The 15,675-nt window shown below is 45.6% G+C and overlaps 2 protein-coding genes across 3 annotated transcripts in view; one reads left to right on the forward strand and one right to left on the reverse strand.

The window, feature by feature from the left end:
* Window positions 1-15,675, forward strand: part of PAK4 (p21 (RAC1) activated kinase 4) — a 98,261-nt gene that overhangs the window by 24,041 nt on the left and 58,545 nt on the right. The window lies entirely within an intron of this gene.
* Window positions 14,946-15,436, reverse strand: LOC119847394 (structural maintenance of chromosomes protein 1A-like; the record flags this gene model as incomplete). Its single annotated transcript, XM_038382178.2, has 1 exon — window positions 14,946-15,436. A coding segment is annotated over one exon (330 nt), but the record flags the coding sequence as incomplete, so codon positions are not given.

Consider the following 15,675-nt stretch of genomic DNA (forward strand, 5'->3'; position numbering starts at 1 on the left):
ATATTTGAACCCAGGTCACTTCAGTCATATCTGTTGAGGTTCAGTGCTTATGGAAATCAAGCCACGTACGGGAATGCACATTTAGGAACCTGACTTTAGGCACCCAAGTATGAAAACTTGGCCTCTTATAAATACAGGTCAGTTTCCAAAAGTGCATAGTATCTTTGAACCCTTCCATTTTTGGGAGTCCAACTTGAAATGCTTTAAAGGGTCTGGATTTTCAGAAAACTTTCTGCTCCAACCCTTTAAAACTCGGGCACCTTTCAGGTGTGTCACGTTGAACATCCAGAAACTTGAAGCCTCTTTAAACCACTAGTCTTTTTGGGAAAAATCTTGGCCAATATAGTAATTCTCCAGTTTGATTTGGTGAAATGCAGCAAGAAACCTGAAGCTTCCCAAAACTTTGTGCTAGTCAAACGCTTTGTACAGAGTTTACAACAGCAAGGGTGTTTTTATTTGGTTTGCCTTCAGAATGCAGCTGTATATAAACAACCCAGTAATTCTCTAATCCAAAGATTCTTTGGAATATTAAATAAACTCGTAAACTTTTTTTAAAAACAAAATTGAATACGGGTGTCCTCTTAAGCACTGGAAGAGATTTGGAAATATGCAGCGGAGGCTGCTCTGAGTGTCTTTGGTTTCAGAGGCTTGTTTTACCAGCCATGTGAAGGTTATTAAGGTAGCCTGGGAAGAACACACCACTCCACTGCAGCCTTCTAGGGTTTAAATATATCAGCTTCATTTAGCCCTGAGCATTGTGTAGTAATAATTTTGACTGGATCCATGTTTAATGTGACTGCTTGAATTATTTTCTAGATCCCTTCCCTCTCCCTGGTAGTTAGTCTGATACTACAATACTGGCTCCATGGTATTAGAAAGATTAGGAATTTTACATCATCAGTCAGTTGGGGGGTGAGGGGGAAACATTGCTCAGGTATAATGGTGGGGGGGTGTCTCATGTTAAAAGGGGAAGAGGTAGGCGTTATTAATTAAAAGGAAATAGACTTTTTTTTTAATGCTGTCCAATAATGTGAAAGGGTCATGTGACTGGAAATAATGGACAGAAAACGATGAATAAATAAAAGGGGAAAATTCCTCTAGGCAGGGTGTAGCGAGTCTGAATCCACTGCGAGAAGGAGGCAGTAATGCCCAGTAGAGAGAAGCACTGGAATGGGAGTCAGAAATCCTGGATTCTGTTCCCAGCTGTGTCCTTGACTTATGCTGTGACCTTGGACAAGCCACCTTACTTTTCTGTGCCTCCAATCTTCTATCTCTGTGCAATGAGGATTGCCAATCACTTAAAATGAATGAATGAATAAATATGGCTGTCTATGGCTTATAAATTGGTGCAAAAGCATTAATGCCTCATCCATACGTATTGAAAACCCTTGGAATGCAAAACTTGATGGTGTTAATACTGATAGTGTCACTCTTGTACCTTATTTCAGCCTTGCAAAATTATCATGAAAATGTACACTGCTGACACAAAATCCAGTTGCCTGCTCTTACAACAATGATGAAGAAACCCCCAAATATTACTCGCTTCAGTGAAGCGAGGGAATGCAATTTTGCAAGGTTGCTTTGTGCGTATCTGTCAGGGGAAGCGAGGGGGAAGCGAATACATTTTTAAAATATCCAGCTGCAGTATTTATATTCATCTCTGGGAGCCAAGATAAGGGTAATTGGAGCTCCTCTTCAGGATATATATTTGAGTGTGTCCAGGGAATGGAAGGAATCTTCCCACCTCTGTGCAGTATTGTCAAGTGGTATTTTAAGAAACAGGCTAAATATCGGGAAAGATTTCCTGGGAGATGAGAGATGTTCAGAGTAGTTTCCTTAGGGCAAGTAGCTGAAGCCCCAAGACTTAGGCCACTTAAAAGCAGTCTGGGTGCGTGTTGGAAAATAGAATGCTCTCCTGACCCCCTTTTTGACGACAAAAATTACTACATGACCTCAGGAGGGGGACCAAAGCCTAAGCCCATCTGAGCCCTACTGCCCTTGGCCGGGGGGGATAGGGGAGCGGGGCGGTGGTCAGAGCTGAAGCCATCGGGCTTTGGCTTTGGCCCTGGGCAGTGGGGCTTGGGCTTCGGTCCCAGGCCCCAACAAGTCTAACACCAGCCCTGGCGACCCCATTAAAATGGGGTGGTGACCCACAGTTTGAAAACCCCTGGTTTAGATGTGACTCAATCACTTTTCTTTATCTCTAAAGCTTGTGAATTGATCAGGTGTGTTACAGCTTTTATTTTTTACCATAAGGTGTTGGCCAGCAGCCTGGATTTGACAGCCTAATTGCAAAGCTTGTATTCTTTGCAAACTTCAAAAAAACAACAACAAATGGAAAAAACCCCAAGGTCTTGCACACATGAGCAAACACTGTGATGGTTTGGCTGTTTCTTTAGAAATGACTTCTTCTTCTTTGAATATGTCCCCTGGGTGCTCCACTTCAGGTCTGCATGCACCCTCTCTGTTGATCAGAGTTTTTTCCATTAGCATGCGCCCATTCGGCCCCAATCATGCCATGTGTCACTGAGGCGTTTTAGGGATGTGCGGGCGAACTGTCCTCAGTTCCTTGTCTACTGCCTTGACTTGAGACTGAGCTTTAACGTGCCAGCCTTGAGGATGCCTTGGCTATCTTGTATTCTTCTTTACCTATAGCTGTTCGTTAGGATTAATTAGTAGTTATAGTTTGTTTTCCTCCTCTTTTTCCCCCTTGGGGAGTCTTGTCTTTCTTCTGCCTGGCCCTCAAGTCTATGGCAAGGAAGAAAAGGGAGATTAAACTCAGATGGAGTGCTCCCTTTGGTCAGCTGCTGATTCGGGTCAGGAGACTGCCACCACAACCACCCACCTCCTTTCCCGACAGATCCAGCACCCCTTTCACCTTGGCACAGGCTTCCCTTAAGAAAGGGAGGTTATTGGAGGCTTCAGAGAAGATTTCCAAAAAAGAGGAGCATGGTCTGTCATCTCAGGGTGCCTGCTCTGAAAAAGTCCAGGCCCATTGCAAGATCTATGGTCTCTGCAGCCTCAACCTCTTGGCTCACTACTATTGAATTAAAGGTGCTGGTAGAGCCCGAAAGCCCTGAGCTCGAGGGAGAGACATGGCTCCGACAGGACTTCGGTGTTTAGGACAGCAAGTATGAGCACCCAGTCTGGTACCGGATGGCTCAGTCCTGCCTTTGGCACCTACCCGCTCGGTCCCGAACAAGCTACCCCAGTGCTCCGGCAGCTGGGCACGGGCGGCGATTTAAAGGGCCTGGGGCTCCACTCCGGTAGCGGTGGCCGGCGCCCCAGGCCCTTTAAATCGCCCCGGGGCTCCCAGCTGCCTCTGTCACTCGTAGCTCCGGGGGTAATTTAAAGGCCCCGGGGCTCCCAGCCACAGCCACGCCCCCGCTTAAGACTCTGGCATACCAGTAAGCCCTTTAAGTTACTTTCACCCTTGGGCATAGGGCATGTGCACAGTCCGAGTGAGTACTGATAATGGACAAATCTCCTCCAATCACGGGCTCGAGAGGGGTGTGCACCCCCAACGTGGAGTACTCATAGAGATGCATATCGCGAAGAACCACAGTTACTGCACAAAGTGAATAACCTCTTTTCGGGGTTGGCAGTCACTTCTCTGTGCATGATACCTCTCAAGTTAAAATATTACTCCTGATCCTAAAGTGCTGGAGGAAAATTGCTTTTCTGCATGCAGTAACCAGACACAAAGGTCTCAATCCTTTTTTCTCCAAATATCTCACACTTTTGGGTAGTTGATACTGACTGTTTCTAGCAAGTCTATCTAAGGATCTCAAAGTTTATTACAAATAGTAGCCCTTTGAGTTAGAGCCATATTCATCCTGTTTTATACAACAGGAAACAAAAGCCCAGAAGTCAGATGACTTGGCTGAGGTCACACAGTGAGTCAGTGGTAGAACCAAGAATTGGCACTGGAAGTCCTTTGTCTCTACCAGCATTGTTTAAATGTTGAGTGATCCTATGACAAACACAGCCAGAGCGTAGGCGTGTGGTTAGATGTAAATGTGGAAAGGTGAAGTCTGAGGCCAGGTCTATACTACCATGTACTTTGGGATAACTTGCATCACTCAGGAGTGTGAATAAACCAGTCCCCTGAGCAATGTATGCTCCTGGGGGAATTCTACACCAAAAAATTAAAAATTGTGCACACAATATTTGTCAATAAATAAATGCAGGGGGCTTCAGCACGGCAGGGGGGGAGCACAGGCCACTGGCTGCACGAAGGTGGGAGATCACCCTGCAGCACCCCCCAGGACACGGACTCAGCGGTGTGGCTGCACCTGACCCTGACGTAGCACAAGGCCTGGGCCATCCCCAGAAACACCCTGGGGCCATGCCCCTCTGCGCAGGTGTGGGGTAGGCTCAACCAGGCAGGATCTAAGTGTGGAGGGGCTCTGGGGGCGAGGGGATCCAGGTGTAGGGTGAAGGATTCTGTATGGGACAATCTGTGGGGGATCTAGGTGTGGGGGGATCAGGATACACAGAGGCTCATAGGGGGTGGGGGGCTTTCCAGGTGCAGAGGCAATGGAACTGCAGGGGCTTCCAAGTGAAGGTTGTTGGGGTTCATAGGAGGGGTCTGGGTGTGTGGGTATCAGCGGGGGCTCTGAGTGCCAGGGGAGTGGGGCTTGGTGGGGTAGGGGTCTGGGTGAAGCTAGTTGACAGTCAGTGGCATGGGGGTCTGGATGTGGGGGCTTGGTGATGCAGGGGTTGGGAGTTAAGTGCAAGGAGCTCAGTGGGAGATGGTCTTGGTGCAGGGGGGCTCCAGATGCAGGGGTTCAGGTTCGGTGGGGCAGGGTTTGGGTATGGAGGGCTAGGAGGGTTCTGGATGTACCAGGTAAGGCTTGGCAGGGGTGTTTGGGTATGGGAGGTCCAGATGTACGGGGGTTGGGTGGATGGGGGAGCAGCTGCCCATATAGTGACCCACTCCCCCCACAGCTAAGGAGTGGTGGGGGCAGGAAGCAAGGGAGGATGCTGAGCTTCCTGCAGCTGGGAGAGGTTTCTGGGGTTGGGTCTGACACAGCCCGAGCCAGCCCTTGCAGGGGAAGAGGAAGTCCCATCCTTTCCTGCCTCCAGCCCAGCTGGGATTAGCAGCTGATCCTGGCTCAGGGTAGGAGCCACTGGCTGGGGTGTCCCCAGCCCCACGGTGATTTACCTCTCTGCCAGCTGCTCCAGGTGCCTGAAATGATGTTCCATGTGCTGCTAGGGAGTAGTGTGTGACTGCTCTTGCAGCTTTCCTGTTAGAAACTCACTTTTCTGCAGGGAAGCAAAGAAATCTGCAGGGGACATGAATTCTGCGTACGCGCAATGGTGCAAAATTCCCCCCAGAGTAAACGTAAGTTACACCAACCTAAGTGCCAGTGTGACCAGCACTATGTTAGCTGGAGAGCTTCTCCCGCTGACATAGCTACTGCCTCTCATGGAGGTGGATTTATTATGCGGATGGGAGAGCTCTCTCTCATCAGCATAGAGCATCTTCACCAGACATTCTGGAGCGGAGCAGCTGTACTGGTCCTAGCTTCTAGCGTAGACTAGCCCTAAATCAAAAGGAAAGGCTTTCTCTATCCCAACCTGTCTGGACACGCTCCAAAAGGCCCAGCTGATTTGCTTAGTCATTCTTCAGCCTTAATTGAGGGTGATGACTTAATGGCAGGTTTCTACTCCTGGTTTTCTCTGGTTTTGGTACCTCCCACTTTTTGTGAAGTGACTTGAAAAGAGGCAGGGTTAGCATCAGAACAGGTTTCTCACACAGAAGCAATGTCCTTGATCTGCGTGTGAGTCACTTGTGAAATCCTTTACTCCCCAGAGCTGTTTTATAGAGGAGGGAGCAGCGCGCTCGCTCCCCAACTCCAGGAGTGAGAGAATCTGAGCTGTGTTGTGCAGCTGAGTGCGCTTTATACAAGCTCTCTGCTGCCACTATTTTACTGGGGATTCACAACAAGAAATGTGACATTCTCATTCTCTGGAAGCCTCTAGGTTCAGGAAGACCCAACAGTTCCTGTCTATGTACACAGTCCAACAATTCAGACAGCCGCAGCGGATTGCATCAGAGCGGATCGCTTGGGGGAACTTTAACTGTGTGTTAATGCAAAGCACTCCAGAAAGGGGCTTGTGTGTTTTCTGAGAGTCAGGAAAAAGCTTAGTTATTTAGCAGAGCAGGAGGCTGTGTAGATGATCTTTGCCCACAGGGAAAACTGAGCGACTAGTCTTCCAGAAAGCAACAGGAAAGTGAAATCAGTGCACATTGCCAGATGACCCCAAAACAAGCTCTCAGTTATTAAGCCACGGTGCTAACTGTTACAAGTCCACACGGTACAGTGTTGCTCTTTGCTCTCAGTTTGTGGTTTGCCAGAGCTAATGAGACTAACGAAGCGTAGTGTTTTATGTAGCTCTTTAAAATATTTTCCCTTTCATCTGAGGATCTGAAAGTGCATGCAAATATCTATCCAGTCTCTTGCAATGCCCTTCTCGAGCCTTATAGAAATGACCCCTAGGTAGTCTTATGTCAGAGAGGGGTGATTTCTCAAGCCTTTTCTACACTGGCAAAATCCTCAAGTGTGGATGCAGTTCTATCCATGTGAAAGTGCCTATACAGCTTAGGTTGGTTCAGGGAACTGGAATAAGCTGTACCAGTATAAACACTTTGATGCTGATACAACTGTATCCGCCCTAAGGTTTCTACCAGCATAGCTGTGTCAGTAAAATCGCCCCTCTCTGTCATAGCCATGCTAATGAAACTGGTCGGTATAGACCATGCTTCAGTATAACTAGGACTTGGAGTAGGTAAGGCAGCGCTATGCTTTTCAGCGGGGAAAACTGAGGCACAGAGGAGGTGTTGCAAGGAGTCAGGAAGAGAGCTGAGATAGGAACCTGGAAACTTCTGATGCCCTGCCCATTTGGCCATTCGCCACATGACGTTCACTTCCGCCCCATGTCAAAGGAGGCCAAGTACTGAGCCTAAACTAATTTATTGTCCTGTTTGTTTGTTTGTTTGTTTTGTTTTTTTTTAAGATCCATAAGTCCTCCTGAAGTCATTTTCCCTTTAGATTTGTCCATGGAGGATTCGATCGCTGTTTCTGGCTGCTGATAAAGTAACGCTTTTTTTAAAATACATCCCCAGGTCTGCATGCGTCTTTGGAGAGAGTTAGAAGCATACTTGCTACAGGCTCCAGCTTGTCGAAATCAGCAGGCTCTTGTGCACAAAAGTTCTGTGCAAGCATATTCCCAATGCTCTTGTGGCACGAACGATGGCATTAATGTCTCCTCGTGCAATACTTATGACCTCTTCAGTCAGGGTTGTATTCTCATGTGGGACATCATGTCTGTATAGGGACCCATAGAGCAACCTCGGCAGATTGCTCAACCTCCACTGGCAACATGGGGAGCATCCATATGAGTTATATGGTGCATGGCTTGATGTGTAAGCTCGCATGGACAGATCTGAATGCTGCTGGCTCTGCACTGAGCTAAGCACTCGCCGGTCCCTACTGTAATGCCCTCGTGCATAGGTAGCACTTTCCATCAAAGGATCTCAAAGCACTTCACAAACCTGAAACCTCACTAGCTCCCTTTGAGATTGGGGGTGGGGGGAGTAGAGGAGGCCTGGGATTACTTTAAATCAAAGCTGCAGAAGCTATCGGAAGCCTGTATCCCAAGAAAGGGGAAAAATTCATAGGAAGGAGTTGTAGACCAAGCTGGATGAGCAAGCATCTTAGAGAGGTGATTAAGAAGAAGCAGAAAGCATACAGGGAGGGGAAGATGGGAGGGATCAGCAAGGAAAGCTACCTAATTGAGGTCAGAACATGTAGGGATAAAGTGAGATGGGCTAAAAGTCGAGTAGAGTTGGACCTTGCAAAGGGAATTAAAACCAATAGTAAAAGGTTCTATAGCCATATAAATAAGAAGAAAACTAAGAAAGAAGAAGTGGGGCCGCTTAACACTGAGGATGGAGTGGAGGTTAAAGATAATCTAGGCATGGCCCAATATCTAAACAAATACTTTGCCTCAGTCTTTAAGGCTAAAGAGGATCTTAGGGATAATGGTAGCATGACAAATGGGAATGAGTATATAGAGGTAGATATTACCATATCTAAGGTAGAAGCGAAACTGAAACAGCTTAATGGAACTAAATCGGGGGGCCCAGATAATCTTCATCCAAGAATATTAAAGGAATTGGCACCTGAAATTGCAAGCCCATTAGCAAGAATTTTTAATGAATCTGTAAACTCAGGAGTAGTACCGAATGATTGGAGAATTGCTAATATAGTTCCTATTTTTAAGAAAGGAAAAAAAAAGTGATCCGGGTAACTACAGGCCAGTTAGTTTGACGTCTGTAGTATGCAAGGTCCTGGAAAAAATTTTGAAGGAGAAATTAGTTAAGGACATTGAAGTCAATGATAAATGGGACAAAATACAACATGGTTTTACAAAAGGTAGATCGTGCCAAACCAACCTAATCTCCTTTTTTGAAAAGGTAACAGATTTTTTAGATAAAGGAAATGCAGTGGATCTAATTTACCTAGATTTCAGTAAGGCATTTGATACTGTGCCACATGGGGAATTATTAGTTAAATTGGAGAAGATGGGGATCAATATGAACATCAAAAGGTGGATAAGGAATTGGTTAAAGGGGAGACTGCAACGGGTCCTACTGAAAGGCGAACTGTCAGGTTGGAGGGAGGTTACCAGTAGAGTTCCTCAGGGATCGGTTTTGGGACCAATCTTATTTAATCTTTTTATTACTGACCTTGGCACAAAAAGTGGGAGTGTGCTAATAAAGTTTGCAGATGATACAAAGCTGGGAGGTATTGCCAATTCGGAGAAGAATCGGGATATTATACAGGAGGATCTGGATGACCTTGTAAACTGGAGTAATAGTATGAAATGTAATAGTGAGAAGTGTAAGGTTATGCATTTAGGGATTAATAACAAGAATTTTAGTTATAAATTGGGGACGCATCAATTAGAAGTAACGGAAGAGGAGAAGGACCTTGGAGTATTGGTTGATCATAGGATGACTATGAGCTGCCAATGTGATATGGCTGTGAAAAAAGCTAATGCGGTTTTGGGATGCATCAGGAGAGGCCTTTCCAGTAGGGATAAGGAGGTTTTAGTCCCGTTATACAAGGCACTGGTGAGACCTCACCTAGAATACTGTGTGCAGTTCTGGTCTCCCATGTTTAAAAAGGATGAATTCAAGCTGGAGCAGGTACAGAGAATGGCTACTAGGATGATCCGAGGAATGGAAAACTTGTCTTATGAAAAGAGACTTAAGGAGCTTGGCTTGTTTAGCCTAACTAAAAGAAGGTTGAGGGGAGATATGATTGCTCTCTATAAATATATCAGAGGGATAAATACAGGAGAGGGAGAGGAATTATTTAAGCTCAGCACCAATGTAGACACAAGAACAAATGGGTATAAACTGGCCACCAGGAAGTTTATAGACTTGAAATCAGACGAAGGTTTTTAACCATCAGAGGAGTGAAGTTTTGGAATAGCCTTCCAAGGGAAGCAGTGGGGGCAAAAGATCTATCTGGTTTTAAGATTCTACTTGATAAGTTTATGGAGGAGATGGTATGATGGGATAATGGGATTTTGGTAAGTAATTGATCTTTAAATATTCAGGGTAAATAGGCCAAATCCCCTGAGATGGGATATTAGATGGATGGGATCTGAGTTACCCAGGAAAGAATTTTCTGTAGTATCTGGCTGGTGAATCTTGCTCATATGCTCAGGGTTTAGCTGATTGCCATATTTGGGGTCGGGAAGGAATTTTCCTCCAGGGCAGATTGGAGAGGCCCTGGAGGTTTTTCGCCTTCCTCTGTAGCATGGGGCATGGTTGACTTGAGGGAGGCTTCTCTGCTCCTTGAAGTCTTTAAACCATGATTTAAGGACTTCAATAGCTCAGACATGGGTGAGGTTTTTCATAGGAGTGGGTGGGTGAGATTCTGTGGCCTGCGCTGTGCAGGAGGTCGGACTAGATGATCAGAATGGTCCCTTCTGACCTTAGTATCTATGAGTATTATCTTCATCCCAATTGCAGCGTTTGGTTGCTACCCTAATATAAATATTTACCAGAAGCAATTTTACAGAAGGGAAATTGAAGGCAAAGAGATGAAGTGAATTGCCAATGGCAGTACTGCCACAACGTTGGGTAGATCTGCTTTGACCAGCATGATGGTGCCCCCTTTTTTCACTTCTTGCCTGGAGATATTGGGTTGTGAAATTATCTAGGAGGATCACTTAAACGGCAGTCCTTTTGACATTATGATGCATCATTTAGGTCTCCACTGTGCACCCTTTGGGACAATTGCTAGTTAATTGCTTTAGCCACTAGCCCACACTTATGAACACCTGCAAAATCTGAATGCCTTCTCGTCACAGAAACTTCTGTGACGGTGGGTCTCCTTGGTGTATCATGGCACAACAGGAGCACAGGGTCTTGAATTCTTGGAGTTTCTAGCTCCGCTTCCATCTCTTTGTTCCCATGTTTATGTGTCTATGGCATGGATCTTAGCCAGGATAGGTGTGGGCACCCCTGGGATGGGAGATACCCAGAGAAATACCAGGCTTCTACTGAATTGCCAGTGCTACTTCCAGTATGCAGCTGTTTCTCCGTGAGTACTGAGCCATTGTGATGCTAAGGGACACACTGCTGCTGGAAGTGTTCTCATGACTGCCATGGCCCTCACAACTCAAATATTTGCTGATGGATGTAATTGAAGGCAAGGGAGGGAACAATGGATTGGGGCTTTGACTCTAATGAGGGCATCTAGTGTTGGTTTAAACACCAATTTTAAAAAAACAGCTAAAGTTAAGGCTAGAATTTACCAGCCGATATGCAGACTGTCTGATTTAAGAAGCCGACTAGTCAGTTATCAATCTCTGCAATTACAAAACAAACACATACCACTTGGTAGGAAAGACTTTAGCAAAGGATCATATTAATAAAAAATCAAGACCGCAAAGCTTTGTATGTGAGGAGCAGAGTCTGAGATAACGAGCCTTATTAGCAACCCCAGGCTGAGGCCAAATGATATTATGATCGTTACATAAATTGTGGTCCCAAGACTAAGGCTATGTCTACACTAGAGACCGCACAGCTGTACCACTGCATCTGCGCCACTGTAAGGTCTTCCGTGTAGCCGCTCAATTAAATCACCCCCAACAAGCAGCAGTAGCTATGTCAGCGGGAGAGTGTCCCATGCCAATATAGGGCTGTCCACACCGGTACTTCTATCAGTCGGGGGTGTTGGGGGAAAAAACGTTTTACTGACAAAAGTTAGTGTAGACACGTGCTATATTGCAGCACAGAAAGTATGGAATCTTTATATCTGCATTCTCTTTGGACTGACGTATATAGTTCTGATTTGCAAGACACATCATTAGTGGGGTGAAAGTAAAGTGGAGTCTGATTAAGCCATGCTGGCAATGTTTTTATACGTTATTAGTGGGTAGGACACTGGACTAGGTCAATTCTCTGCGCAGAACAATAGTTCTGCGGCTTACCTGCTATCTGACCATGGGCAAGGCACTTTCCCTCTTTGTGCCCCTGTTTCCTCTCCCGCCCCTTTTTAAGACGTAAAAGGGAATTCTCTGAGTATGTTCCTAAACACAGCTGGTGGAGGCACAGCCGGGGCAGTGGTCGTGCAAGTGTCCCTCCAGTGTACACACCAGCATACTTAAGTGCTGAACACAGGTTGTCCCCCTCCCTGTGCCTTTCAGCTTAGGTCTCTTTCTCCTGAGAGCACCAGCAGAAGGGTCCTTTGTAATGGTGGCTTTGGGCTAGCCATCCAGGTATGTAAGTTGGATCTTGGAAGAGGTTGTACTTGGGTGGCTAGCCTGTGGCGCTGTGGCCATCCTGTTACTTCTCTTGAGTAGTGTGTACATCTACCTGAGCTGGGAATGACAGCTCCCAGCTGCAGCGTACATACTCTTATGGACAATGGACATTTGTCGTTTAAGAAATAGGTCCAAACCCACCTGTTTCCTTCATGTCTTCATATAAACAGCCATTAGATTGCAACAACTTCCAGTCCCTGCTGATCCTTGCTTCATTTGATTTTTGTAACCTAGATATGAAAGTGATCGATGTCCTCTTGCTTTTCTGACACTTCTAGATCCCTGCTTATATAGTGCCAGCATCCTTCCTGAAATACACGTTCATTCTTGGAGTATTCAGAGACTGCTAGAGCTTAAGCACATCTTCCTTACACCTCATCCTACCAGGAGATGCTCTCTCAAAAATAACCTGTTCAAATGTCCCTGGCTTTTAAGTCTCTCAAGCTCCATAAGTAGTGCCAGACTAGATTGGCTCATAGTGGGTTGTTTTCCCTCTCGCTCTTGAAGTGCAGGAGATTTGGCTTTCATTTGAAAATGATTTTTCTTGGAACCCCCCCCCCCCCCCCGTCTTTCCAGTGTGATTCTGGGAATGCTTCCAAGTAACAGTTAAACAGTCCAGTGGTGGTGTGACTATTGATGGATCAAAATATAATAAGAGGAAAACTAACATAAATGGGAAGGGAACTGTCAACTTGCAAATCATGACAGACGATTAATGTGCCCAAATACATGTTCCCCATTTTAAAAAAAAAAAACAAAAAACCAACAAACTTCTGATTTAAAAAAAAAAAAAAAAAAAAAAAGATCCAGGCCTTGTAGGCTACAAGTTTTGGATGTTGTCTAGTATTCAAAATACACTTTATTTTCAGTTTATCAAATGCAATTGTCTGATTTAAGCTTCCTTAAAAATGTCATTTTTTGTTGTTGAGATGGGACTGGAGCACCACTGAATAAGACTTTTTTTTTTTTTTCACATTTGTACTGAAACAATCCTGCTGTGTTTGCTGTTCAGGATTTCCTTAAGTTCATTTTGTGCTGATAAGACCTCAATGCTGCCATTCCCCCCCACCCCCACCCCGCCCCACCTTCTGGACTTTCTAATGCATTTGAGGGAGGGTGGGGAATTGAAAGCTTAAACTCCTGCATATTGCAGTGATTCTCTCAGATGTGTTTAGCTACATGGATGGCTTGCACAGATGGACACAATGAATTTGCGGTGCTAAAGAAATGTCCAGGTTTTGTTTACAGGATACACCAGCTAATTGGGCCAATCCAGGGCATTTCCTGTTAGCTCAAACATTTAAAAACAAACAAAAAAAACCACCCTGAATATGGACACAGACCTCATAACATTGAAACATTTTAATATTGGAAGCCTTGCATATAGGCTTGGAGCCAGACCTGGCAAGGACTTAAGCAGTTTCAGCCTCCATCTCCCCCCTAAATCAATGGAAACAGGGTACTCACTACCTCATAGGATTGGCCAATTAGAGTGGCAGACAATGCCATTCTTGGTTTACTTCCTGTCTGCCAAGGACAGATGGGCAGAAAGAAGCTTTAGACAGCCATGAGATCAAAGGCCAAGTGTTAGGCAAGTTTATGAAATATGGGCTCTAAATTTCCTGGTTTTTGGAGGGGGTTTAATTCACCTTGTTGGTAATCTGGCCTAGGTTTTATCATTTGAGCATCTTAACTTTGGATTCCATCTTTTTCTTATTTTAAGATCATAAGCTAAAATCTGTGTAGAGTTTCATTAAGGCCTTGTTTACACTTAGCTATGTCAGCAAACCCTCTTAGTTTAGATTCGGTTTATACTGGTGAGGACTTCAATGCTGGTATAACTTTGTCTACACTAAGGCCTGCATGACTTTATTAGCAAAGGATAGCACACCTAACAGCTATGCCAGCAAAACTTGTAAGTCTAGACCAGATCTAAGGGAGACTTGAACCCCCTGAGGAAAGAAAGGGGTATGCTCTAATGCAGAGGTTTCCAAACCAAGCTCCCTGGTGAAACTGACCGATTGTGGGGTCCCAAGCGGTAGTGTTGCCTACCGGATCAAGCATTGGACTGGGACCCAGGAGACATGGGTTCTGTTCATGGCTGTGCCACTGACCTGCTGGGTGACCTTGGGCAAGTCACTTCCCTTTTCTGTGCCTCAGTTTCCCCATCTGTAAAATTAAGGGTTCAGAGTAGCAGCCGTGTTAGTCTGTATTCACAAAAAGAAAAGGAGTACTTGTGGCACCTTAGAGACTAACAAATTTATTAGAGCATAAGCTTTCGTGAGCTACAGCTCACTAATGCATCCGATGAAGTGAGCTGTAGCTCACGAAAGCTTATGCTCTAATAAATTTGTTAGTCTCTAAGGTGCCACAAGTACTCATTTTCTTTTTGTAAAATTAAGGTGATGGTACTTGACTCCCTTGTAAAGCACCCTGAGACCTATGGATTAAAAGGGCTATAAAAAGAGCAATTTGGCAGTGGTGTCTTTTACAAACCTAAAAATACAATAAACATCCTTCCATGGAAGCAAGTGCAGTAATTGCAACAGGGATATTATGCTCCTGAGTAGAGGCACAGGGAGTCTGCTATCCTGTACAGGAAAGGGGTTGGCCATGGAATAATCTCGCACTAATGTGTGGTGGTACAGGCTGCTGTAGCAGTACTGTCAATCCCCCATGTGTTCAAATATCATGTGTCTGACTTAATTTACTTGGCTTGACTTTTTTTTTTTTCCCTCTTTGCTTTCTGGTGTTGAGATCTCTAGGGGTCAGGTTTTTCAAGCTTTTCTCCTTAACCATGAGGGTTGCTTGGTTGTTCTCTTCCCTCCCATCCTGGTGAAAGCTGTGATTCTTAGGCACTCCAAGAGCTGGGGCATTGAGGGAAAAATGCATAAAATCGCTGATAAAGTCTTTTGAGATTAGGTGAAAAGTGCTAGAGGTGCCATAGGGTTGGTTTTGTAAAAGTGTCAAGGACTGACCTGTGTGGCTGCTGAATTTATTTGTTGGGGGTGGGGGTGGGAAGGTCCTTTAGAATTGCTGTTTTTGTAAACCAGTGGTTATGGGGGTCCATTTGCTGAGTAGGGAAATACCCCCAGTTTTGTGGGAGACAGGTGGCCCCCACCTTAGAGATGGGAGGTTAATAGGCCCCCCCGGACTGCACTGGCAGAGGCAATGAAATGGTTAAAAATAAATGGGGAGGGGGGTTTAACTCATCACATTTTTCCCCCCCTCCCCATGGCAGTGTCAGGCCGGCTTATGGCTCATTGGGATTCGAGTTGGCATCAGGGTACTTGGTGAGGTCAAAGGTCAGCACTTTGCTGATCACGCAGTCCCCTTGCTCTGGGTAAACCCCAATCAGGCTCTCGGCCTTGGTGTAGAATTCCTCCTTCAGCGAGATGACAATAGCCTGGAAGTTGCAGGTGGACGGCTCTTTGATGTAGTTGGCCAGCTTCCCGATATTGGTGTTGTCCAGTGCGGCATCTATTTCATCCAGCACGAAGAAGGGGGCAGGTTTGTAGCTGTGGATAGCAAACAGAAGGGCTAAGGCTGCTACAGTTTTCTCCCCTCCGGACAGGTTGAAAAAGCACAATGAAAAAGCACAAGAACAAATCCGCACAAACACACCCCTGGAACCCTGACCTGGGGTATTCTATCTGCTACCCAAGATCCATAAACCTGGAAATCCTGGACGCCCCATCATCTCGGGCATTGGCACCCTGACAGCAGGATTGTCTGGCTAGGTAGACTCCCTCCTCAGGCCCTACGCTACCAGCACTCCCAGCTATCTTCGAGACACCACTGATTTCCTGAGGAAACTACAAT

This window comes from Dermochelys coriacea, chromosome 23, assembly GCF_009764565.3.
Source record: "Dermochelys coriacea isolate rDerCor1 chromosome 23, rDerCor1.pri.v4, whole genome shotgun sequence".
NCBI classification, from domain to species: domain Eukaryota; kingdom Metazoa; phylum Chordata; order Testudines; family Dermochelyidae; genus Dermochelys; species Dermochelys coriacea.